Genomic DNA, 11,494 nt, shown 5'->3' on the forward strand with positions numbered 1-11,494 from the left:
GAGTAGAGTAGTTTCCCCAGTCGCCCAATCTAAGAATGAGGCAGGGGCAGCGATTTCAAGCTTGTCGCTTTTGATGATGCCCTGGCAAAGTGCACCACCATGTGGGGAAGGTGGGGCTGTCTGCATTCTTTTGGCATTCTGCTGGGAGGACATGTGTTAGTGACTGATGTTGGTTTGATCTCCCAACCACAGTGGCCCAACGGCCACTTGGGCCTTGACCTCGTGCCTTGATCGGGGGCGCCCAGTCCATCTATGGCTGGCGGGCCCCCGTCACACTGCGCATTAAATAGAGGTGGGGTCGGCGGCTCTCAGTACGAGGTTCGCCTAAGCCGTACGCCCCACCTAGAAACCCTACTCCGATCTAACAGAGGGGCGCAGCCAGTGACGGGAAGCACCGCCGCCGCCACTGCACTGCGCCACCACGGTCTTCACTGCGTCGCTCTCTCTTCTCCGACCGTCGCTGTCTAGCGCAGAACTTCACCGATGAACCTGATGGCCGGATCCCCTACTCAATGGATGGTCAGTGCCTAACCCTAGCTCTTCCTCTCCCTCTCTGTCCCTCTCCGTTCACACCATTACTACGAGAAACCCATTGAAACCCCACTGGATCCACTCCTAGATGGTCCCAAAGAGTCCTAACAATGGTACCAGAGCCAGTTTTAGTATGTGGATCTGGATCGGGGAAAGAAAAGCAAATCGAACCCTAACCCTAGATGGGGTACGGGAAAAGTGGGGATGAGATTGAAACACGGTTTCAACAAAGAACCCTAACCCTAAGATCCCCAGTCTAGTTCGTACATCTAGATCGGGGACAGGAAAAGAAAGAAAGAAAGATTGACCGATCCGGATCGGATCGGGAAAGAACAGACAGTAACTCTACCCCTAACTGTGATCTCGAATCAAGAAAGAAAGGACGGATTGGAAGGGGTTTTCTCCTACCTGGGGATCCCCTGCGCCGTCACCACCTCCTGCCGTTGCACTGGACGCCGCGTGGGGAAGAAGAACAGTCTCTAACCCTAACTGGGTGAAGTTGGAACCCTAAACCCGCGACCAGATCTCGGGGAAAGAAATAGAAAGAAAAGAGAGGAGAAGGTGATTCAAATCGATTCGAAATTTCACCAAACCCTAACCCTAGAATCCCCAAATCCCAGCAAAGATGAGAACAAACACAGGGTCCTACCTGGGCCTTCATCCCACCGCCGGCATCGCCACCGTGCGGGAAAAAGACTGCGGCGTCGGTTTTCGCCGGCGTGCGAGAAGACGGCCGAGCTACGCCACCGCGCGGGCTCGGTCTGCAAAGGGCACCACCGTGGCTCTCCTCGACGGTGCCGCGCGCGGCTCTAGCCGCACGCGTGCGCCGGCGAGAGGGGCCGTGGCGGCGCCGCCACCTCCACTTCCTCCTCTGGACGCCGTGCGTGGCTGCTGGCTACACTCGGCGCGGATGAGAGAGAAAGGGAGGGAAAGAATGAGGCTAGGGTTGAGGGAAGCCACGGCCGGTGGGGGTTTTTGATCCTCCGAGATCGATGCCTGGCCGTCGGATTCAGATTGACGGCGAGCGTTGCTCCGGGCCGAATAGAGCCCAGGCGGGCAAGAGGAATCCCGGCCCAGGCCCAGGTTGCGGCCTGCGCGCGGGGGAGGCGCCGCGAGCGCTACGCGCTGTGCTGTTGGGCCGCGCGGTTTGAGCGTGGGCTGCAAGCGCGTGTAGTGGTGGGCCGCGTGCTGCTACTGCTTGCGGGCCACGTGCTGCTGCTGCTTGCGGGCCGCGTGCTGCTGTAGCAGCTGGGCCGTGCGCGTGAGCAGCTGGGCCGCGCGCATTGCTGCTGCTGAGCTCCGGCTACACAGTGCTGGACCGGGCCAGAATGCACAGTGATGATTAAGAATTGTTTTATTATTTTTTCAGAAACAAATTTTGATGATTTCATTCAAAGAATGATTTAAAATCTCTGATAATTTTATGCACCAACGTGTTAGAATTTTCAAAGAGTAGAAAAGTACAGAAAAAAATGCTTCTGAAAAGTATGAAAAGAAATTTTGTCAAGTTCCGCTGCAAAGTTAAAGGTTTATTGTCTTTTAATTTGAAGAGCAGTTATAGTTATTCAGTAAATGATGAAAAGTTTATCCTCCAGTTAAAATTAGAACCAGCTGGAAAATTTTAATTGGAGAAATAGTCGGTTGATAGTTAAGATAAATTATAATATTGTTATTTTCTGACCAACATTGATGATAACAATATTATAAGTTTATTTATGAGTTTAAGTTTAAAGTTAAATTATGGTATTGTTATTTTCTGACCAACGTTGATGATAACAATATTATAATTCTATGAGTTTTATGTTTAAAGTTTAAATCTTTGATGAATTTTGCATCAAAGTGACCAATTTTTCAGAGAAAAGATAAAGATCAAGGAATGCTCTTAAACTAGATAAATGTATTTTCATGTTTCCGCTGAAGTTGATTGTCTTCTAATTAAATTCGAACCAACGTGAGAATTTAATTTTGAGGAGCAGTACTATGTTTTCAAGATTATTGAATTTCTATACGTTAATTCTATTTCTGCCCAACGGTGATGTGGAATTAATGTAGAAGAATGATGTTTTATTCTATTTCTGCCCAACGGTGATATAGAATAGAACATAAAGTTTTCAAAGTTTAATGAGCATTATTGTTGAATATTTTTCAGACAAAAGACCTCCATGCTTTCATTCTTGAAGGCAGAAAGAGAAATGAGCTGGGTACTTGTGACTCAGATGATGAAATGTCTAAGGGCAAGTTATGTATGAAAGAATGCCATTGGTTAAGGGACTGTGTTCTCTTTAAAGAATGGCTTCAAAAGAAAAGAATTCTAGGATATTGATCCAAGAAAAGAGATAGATCAATGAGAGTCTTCATTGAGAAATGTCTTTTATGTACTCTCTGTGGAGAAGAATTTATTTTTAGTTTCACTTATGAGAGTTGTAAAAGTCATATACATGTTTAATTTGACTAACATTGGATTAAACATGTGTGTTAAAAGAATATTCAGATTTATTTCTGAATTTGATGATTGAACATGAGCCAATCCTGGCAGTTATGTCCGTTCAAAGGAATATCTCGCATGGCGAGAAAAAGTTTATGATAGTACCCGCATGGCGGGAAAAGTTTGAGAAAATACCCGCATGGCGGGGTAAAGTTGGCATAGTACATATGTTAACCAATCCTGCATGGCGGAAGAGTTTGGCATAGTACTTATCCCGCGTGGCGGGAGAAGGATGTGATGACTCATGTGCTCTAAGTGTATCCCGCACATGGAGAGAAGTTTGAGGTAGCTTTTATGCTATCCTAGTATTGACCGTACACTCTGATTGTGTCATGGTCATTAAGTACTCAATGAGTTTAAGAACAAAAGAAAGTTGCATGTGAACCAAAAGATAAGAATGATATGCAAGCATGACTTGCAGAAGTATTGATAATAATAGACTATGTTGAGTTTTAAAGTGTAATGAGAAAAATATACTCCCATACGAATTTTGTTTGCATGATGTAATCATGTGGATAAAGTAAGTAATCAAAGTTTCCTCATTCACAAGAGTTCTGAATGTTTCGAAATTGTGGTAGAAAAGTTCATACCACATTTCGAGGGGGAGAAATGTAAGATTAATTAAGAAAGACAATTAAAAAAGATACTTCCCCATACTTCAGATAATGCAATGCATACTATGCATTGAAGGTAAAAGTGATCTATAAAAGATGATTGTGATTATTGAGGGAGTAAGACGGTCATAATAACGATACCCCTAAAGTAAAGAAATAGCTAAATTCCTAGACCTTTTTATAGTTCCGATAGGAAGATAGCATAGTCGGCTAGTATTTATACTTGACGAGTTCAGAGTTATCAAGGCGGTGCTAAACGCGCCATATGAGTTTTTTAGCAGATTAAACCCAAAATAAGAAATTTGAAGATACACCATCTTTACAAAAGATGGAGTAATCTGGGGGAGCATGGTATGCCTAAGGCTTGAATAGAAGTGGGATTACATATCCACTACAGTGTTATTTTAGAGCAACAAATTGCTTAATACATGTTGATGTTGTATGGGTATACAACACTTGATGTTAGCTCTTAAAGAAGATGAATAAGTAAATAATAATCTTATAATACAGGAGGCTATAGAACAATTGCCTTTTGGCAATGAAGAGTAACAATAGTCCCGTATGAAAGAAGTGCCAGGAGGCCCCAGAAGGTCTCAAAGAATAAGAAAATCAGATATTTCTGGTGACTAAGAAGTCAATGTTAAGAAAGAAATTCAAATAGAGGATAATTTCACCTCATTTGAAAAAGCCATGAGAGGCGTTCACTCGTCTAAATGGCAAGAAGCAAAGGAAGATGAAATGAAATCGATAAATACCAATGATGTTTGGGACTTAGAAGTAATTCCCAATGGAGCCAACACAGTAGGCTGTAATGGGTCTACAAGACAAATGTGACTCCAAAGGAAATATGAAAAGCTATAAAGCGCCACTTGTGGCGAAATGATTTACACAAAGAGAAGGAATAGATTATAATAAGCTTGCAAGGATTCTTTTATAATCATAATGGTATTAGTGGCACATTACGATTTACAGTTACATCAGAAGGATGTAAAGACACATTCCTCAATGAGGATTTGTATGGAAACATTTACATGGCATAACTCAAAAGGTTTTGTCGTGGAAGGAAAAGAACGTAAAGGGATGTTGCCTAAAGAAATCCATTTATGGATTAAAGCAAGCTTCAAGGCAGTGGTTCTTGAAGTTTGACAGCACAATAAGAAAGTTTGGGTTTTAAAGAGAATGTAGAGGACAATTGTATTTATGCAAAGTTTAAACATGGGAAATTTATTTTCCTAATCCTGCATGTGGGTGGCACCTTACTCGCTAGTAGTGGTGTTAATCTACTGTTGGAGAAGAAGCAGTTCTTGTCCTCAAGTTTCAATGAAAATGGTTTTGGTAAAGCATCATTCGTTCCAGGAATTGGAACTTACCGAGATAAAAGGAAAAGGGGTATTAGAACTATCTCAAGTGTATACTTAGAGAAGATTCTAAAGAAATAAAGTATATATGTGAATAAACCTGCGCCTGTTCCTATAGTCAAGGGTAATAGTTTTTGGAACTTTCAGTGTTCCAAGAATAAATGTGAGATCGATCAAATGGACGTCCTATATGCTTCAGCTGTTGGAAGCTTACTGAATGCTTATAAGCAAGAACTTACCCTTACACAGTTTATGTATCCAGGATGTTTTGGCAGAAGTCCAGTCCAGATGTAGATCACTGGAATGGAGTTGAGAATGTTTTGCAATTGTGCAAAGATTTATAGGCCTCATGGTGAGTAAGAAAGAATAAGTACTCTCAAATAGTTGTGGGTACAAAAGTTAAATTTTGGCGAGATGTTTAGTGAAACCCACATAGTAGCTAACACCCGCAGTTGGAGTTTTATTGTGGAAAAGCTTCAAAGAAACAGTTGTGGTGTCATCAAAGATGCATAACTATGGTATAGCTTGTTATGAGGCTTAAGGACAAGCGAAGTGGTTAAAAGAACTTACACTCGGAATTGATAATGGTATACAACAGCAATAACCATTTAAGTAGTTCGCTCCTATAACAACGGGTCAAATGTGCTACCAAACACATTGACGTTAAAGTTGTACGTTGTGAAGGAGAAAGTCCGAAATCATACTAAAAGTATTGAACATATAAGTAACAAGCAAGTGCTTGCGGATCCGCGTACAAAAGGCTTACCACCCAGTGTGTTTGGAGAACACACAGTCGATATGGGTTTATGGTATAGCCTATGATTTCCGGACAATAAAGTGCCCAAAGTTAAAGAATCTATTTCAGAACAGAGATGTGTATTGTAGCTGTTAAGTCTATCGGCGATTGACCGCGACGATGAAGCATGCTCTATGCACTAATCTGTGATGGAACAAATAAAAGTGAAAAGGATTAAAGTCAAAGTTTAAAGTTAAAGTATGAGTTGAGATCAATGGGGAGAATGTTGGTTTGATCTCCCAACCACAGTGGCCCAACGGCCACTTGGGCCTTGACCTCCGCCCTGATCGGGGGCGCCCAGTCCATCTATGGCTGGCGGGCCCCCGTCACACTGCGCATTAAAAAGAGGTGGGGTCGGCGGCTCTCAGTACGAGGTTCACCTGAGTCGTACGCCCCACCTAGAAACCCTACTCCGATCTAATAGAGGGGCGCAGCTAGTGACGGGAAGCACCGCCGCCGCCACTGCACTGCGTCACCACGGTCTTCACTGCGTCGCTCTCTCTTCTCCGACCGTCGCTGCCTAGCGCAGAACTTCACCGATGAACCTGATGGCCGGATCCCCTACTCAATGGATGATCAGTGCCTAACCCTAGCTCTTCCTCTCCCTCTCTGTCCCTCTCCGTTCACACCATTACTACGAGAAACTCATTAAAACCCCACTGGATCCACTCCTAGATGGTCCCAAAGAGTCCTAACAACTGACTCAAGAATCTTAGGCGTGCGATCAAGTTGGGCAGGGCATATTTTGGCCTTTTGGCTGGTGCCAATACTGACTCCAGACTGCAGAGAGCATGTGTTTGTATCTCGTCACATGCTAAAGTCATATGTATAATTGCAGAGTCTTGTCAGGCTAAAGTTTACCCCAAAAAAAAGTTATGACAAAGAATTGATTTAATAAGGACCAAGTGTGCATATGAGCATATCTCGGTTCAGAGTTTCAAACTCATACCAGGGGAATTTTGATTGGAGAAATGATGCTTAGCCTCACCCTCATAAAATAAAATACATTTTCTTTTGCCGGCCCACCTAGGCCCTGTGGAGGCGACTCGAAAACCATCCTAGCGTGACGCGGCTTTCCCTGCTATCGAGATTCCAGATTCGAGATGTGATGCGTGCTTAATACTCCCTCCATAAAGAGATGCACAAGCACATCCCAGTTCTCGATAAGTAAAAAAAAATTATATTATTTTTGGAACTATTGTAAGCTAAGCAATCAGGTATAAACTGATAGAGGTATATAATAACCTTAATAACCTTATGGTCGTAAATACGCGATCACAATGTAATTAAAAGGTAACCTATAGCCAATTAAATATTTACTATAGGTAGGTGAAACATTACGTGGGTGGTCTATAGAAGAAAAACAATAATCACCTGTTTGTTGATGCTGAAATTTGACTTATGCTGAAATGTTGTGAGAGGAAAATATTATTTCATAGCTGAAAAGTGGTTCTGAATAAGCTCAAGCGAGGGGAATATATACTACTTTGATCAGCCTATGAGACAAAGCCGTTGAGTAGCTAGCCATTGGCCCTCTTCTCCCCCTGCCTTCTTGGTCTAAACGAGCACGGCATACTGAACTCTATTCTCTTACCAAGTTGTCTATAAAACTATAGCGCCGCTCAATTATCACCAACTTACTAGAACGATACTTTGCAATAAAACCGTTTATGAAAAGAACTAGATTTAGGACCAGTGTGGCTACTGTCGGAAGATTTAGCTGTATTTTCATTGTTCTCTAGTTGCTCGGTCTATTTGACTAGTATGGTTACTGTTGGAAGATTTAGCTCTGGCAATATGTAGCTACTACTTGCGCAGGATGAATCAGATGGTAGCACACGAGACACAAGATTTATGTCCTGTTTAGATTCAGCGTGTAAAGTTTTGGGATGTCACATCGGGGTGCCGTATGAGGTGTTTGGATACTAATAAAAAAATAAATTACAGAATCCGTCGGTAAACCACGAGATAAATTTATTAAGCCTAATTAATACGTCATTAGCACATGTACTGTAGCACTTTTATTATCAAATTATAGACTAATTGTCTTAAAAGATTTGTCTTATAAAATAATCACAAATTGTGTAATTAGATATTTTTTTAGTCTATATTTAATACTATGTGTCCGAATAGGAACGACATGCGAAAAGTTACTGTAGCACTTTATCATCATCCATCCAACCAACGGTCCATCACCACCTACCGGTGCTCCCATTAGCCCATCAGCGCGGCGGCCAGCTGCTGTCGGCCACGCCCAATCTAAGAATTGGGCAGGGGCAGCGATTTCAAGCTTGTCGCTTTTGCTGATGCCCTGGCAAAAGTGCACCACCATGTGGGGAAGGATGGGGCTGTCTGCGTTCTTTAGCATTCTGCTGGGAGGACATGTGTTAGGGCATGTTTGGTTTGGACTACTGAACTACTAAATGGTTTAGTTATTTTTAGTAGCTCTAGAGTTATTAGAGAGGACTAAAACCCTTTTAGTCATATTTAGTCATAGTGTTTGGTAAAAAAAATTACTAAAGAGACTAAAAGCTACTAAATTTAAGAGCTACTAGATGAACCAAATATGCCTGCCTGACTAAGAATCTTAGGCGTGCGATCAAGTTGGGCAGGGCATATTTTGGCCTTTTGGCTGGTGCCAATACTGACTCCAGACTGCAGAGAGCATGTGTTTGTATCTCGTCACATGCTAAAGTCATATGTATAATTGCAGAGTCTTGTCAGGCTAAAGTTTACCCCCCCACCCCACCCAAAAAAAAGTTACGACAAAGAATTGATTTAATAAGGACCAAGTGTGCATATGAGCATATCTCGGTTCAGAGTTTCAAACTCATACCAGGGGAATTTTGATTGGAGAAATGATGCTTAGCCTCACCCTCATATGAGTGCATTCAGTTTCTAATTTTTTTTATTCGGACAAATGGGTTGTTCCACTCTGGTGCAGCCCTGACACCTCATTTCTTCTATCTGGCTTTGCAGTATGGATCTCCAAACCCATCGCAAAATCCATCTCCGAAGCCAAGTCCCAACCCGTCACCAAACCCCTCGCCGTCAGGCGGAGGCAAGTGGTGTGTGGCCAAGTCCGGCGCGAGCGCAACCGACCTGCAGAACAACATCAACTATGCCCTGTGGCTATGTCGACTGTAAGCCGATCCAGAGCGGCGGCGCGTGCTTCGACCCCAACAACGTGCAGTCACATGCTTCGTACGTGATGAACGCGTTCTACCAGGCCAAATTAATGGCCTGCACGACTACGACTGCGACTTCAAGGGCACCGGCGAGGTCACCTCCAGTGACCCCAGTAAGTTCCCAATCTGACCTGCATGATCTCTGAACTGCAACTGATATATATACATTATCATGGCGTGATGAGACTCAAATTTCAAAAAATAGAAAACCCTTCGATACGATGTCGGATGAAGATAATTTTTATATGTAAATTGTAGACCTCAATGAGATCTACAACTTTGTAGTTTTGAGTTTTTTCATTTGAGGACGTTAAGATGCTCAAAAAAATAATTTAAAATTTCGGCGCCTCCCAAAAATAGAAAACCGCTTTTGAAACCGGCCGAGGACCAAATTCGTCCGGTTTTGATAGTTGGAGGGTGTTTCTTGACCAGTTTCAGAGTTGAAGGTTGAAAATCGAACTTTGGCGCAAGTTGAGGGTTGTAAAGTGTACTTTACCCTATACATTATCATGGCGTATCTGAATCTGGACTATATTGCAGGTTACGGGAGTTGCAAATACGTCTCCTGACGGGACGCAGCAAGTCCAGGCAGTGCGGGGGCAGGGGCAGCAGCCTCAAGTCCACATCGTCCTCCAGGCTCCAGCCACGGCAACGCCGGGAGGTCGATACTGCCGGGCTTGCGCCACATACTTCTATACTCATGTCTGACACCCATGCTTCTTGCTCTCAATCACTACTAGTCGTTCTTAATCTTAGAAGAGCCGCCATTGCATTGTTATCATCATCCGTCCCTCTCCCTCAGCACGACGGGGGAGAGTAAACTGATGTGGTGTAGTGTATCCCAGCTGTTCTAGCTTTGTGTTTTGATGATTTGGTTGGTGGCGCGTACGTGTTGCAATTCTTTGTCGTGTGTAGTAGTGGTGAATAAAGGGTTACTTATCATTCCATTCGATGTTGGCGCACAAATTGAAGTAATTAACAGAGTGAAACGAGGCCTCCTTGTTTCACGGTGTTAACTTACACTGAACATTTGTTCTTAACTTATCACCCCTAAAATTCACCCTCATAAAATAAAATACATTTTCTTTTGCCACCTAGGCCCTTGGGAGGCAGACTTGAAAACCATCCTAGCGTGACACGGATTTCCCTCCTGTCGAGATTCCAGATTCGAGATGTGATGCGTGCATATAATACTCCCTCCACAAAGAGATGCACATGCACCTCCCAGCGGCGGATCCAGAAAAAAATTTAGGGGGCTGAACAACACATACAGTCGACTGCTGCTCGATGTTAAGTTTCAGCCCCACCTACACTATAGAACTTTGTCAAAAAAAAATTTATGGGGCTCCAGGGGTTCCACCGCTCCGGTATGGGTAGAGGCATGTGGAGACGTTGGATGCCTAAAACCCAGACATCTCCGCATATGATCACTTGTAGAGGCATGCGGAGATGTCTGGGTTTTAGGCATCCGACGTCGCAACTTCCTCGAAACCTTCTCGATTTTTTATCATAGCCTCTACATGCGATACCACGACGCCCAAACAAGTTTCGTGATTTTCGGACTTCGTTCGGATTTTATATAATTTAAAAACACTTTTCCCGCAAGTTGTTCGTCATGTTACGTCAACAAGATGCTCGACATTTCATGCGAGTTCCTGGATAAGGCCTCAACATACACCAAATATCATTAATATAATTTTTTGAATCACCAAATTCCATTATTTCATGCACCTGCAGTTCAAATTCGAAGTATGCAAAAAAATTCAACGAAACAAAAAAAACTAACGAAATATAACAAAAAAGGTCAAAATTGTCCCAAATTTGAACATGGAGTTTTAAATAATGTGGGACGGCCTCACAAAAAAAATGAGGCAAAAAAAAAACAAAAAAAAACAAAAATACTTCTCCGAGTGCCTTCCCTGGCACTCGGGGAAGAGGCCCTTTCCCGAGTGCCAGAACAGGGCACTCGGGGAATACTAAAAAAAAAAAAGCCCACCAGGCCTTATCTAAACCTAACCGGCCACCCACCCGCCTCCACCCCGCACGCCGCACGCCAGCAATCACCCGCCCGCACGCGCCGCCTCTGCTCCCGCTCCCGCTCCAGACGCCGCCCGCACGCGCCGCCGCTGCTCGCGCTCCCGCTCGCCCGTCTCCACACCCCTGCCCCCCGCCGGCCAGGCCCGCCCCCTCCGGCGGCCAGGCCCCAGACGCCGCCCGCCCGGCCCCTCTGACGCCGCCCGCCCTGCCCCTCCGGCGGCCAGGCCCCGGACGCCGCCCGCCCGGCCCCTCCGACGCCGCCCGCCCTGCCCCTCCGGTGGCCAGGCCCCGGACGCCGCCCGCCCGGCCCCTCCGGCGGCCAGGCCCCGGACGCCGCCCGCCCGGCCCCTCCGACGGCCAGGCCCCAGGCGCCGCCCGCCCGCCAACACCCGGCCAGGATCTGCCGACGCCCGCCCGCCCCAGGAGCTGCCAGGCCCCAGACGGCTCACCCCAAATCTGACGTGCGACTCCAGCCAGGTTCTCAT

General features: G+C 44.8%; 1 protein-coding gene across 1 annotated transcript; it reads right to left on the reverse strand.

The window, feature by feature from the left end:
- Positions 1 to 11,032: 11,032 nt before the first annotated feature.
- Positions 11,033 to 11,494, reverse strand: LOC136505630 (tapetal oleosin GRP-16-like). The gene has a single exon (XM_066500794.1). It carries the CDS (start codon positions 11,492 to 11,494, stop codon positions 11,033 to 11,035), a length of 462 nt encoding a protein of 153 aa, XP_066356891.1.

The sequence above is a fragment of the Miscanthus floridulus genome, chromosome 14 (genome assembly GCF_019320115.1).
Source record: "Miscanthus floridulus cultivar M001 chromosome 14, ASM1932011v1, whole genome shotgun sequence".
NCBI lineage: Eukaryota > Viridiplantae > Streptophyta > Magnoliopsida > Poales > Poaceae > Miscanthus > Miscanthus floridulus.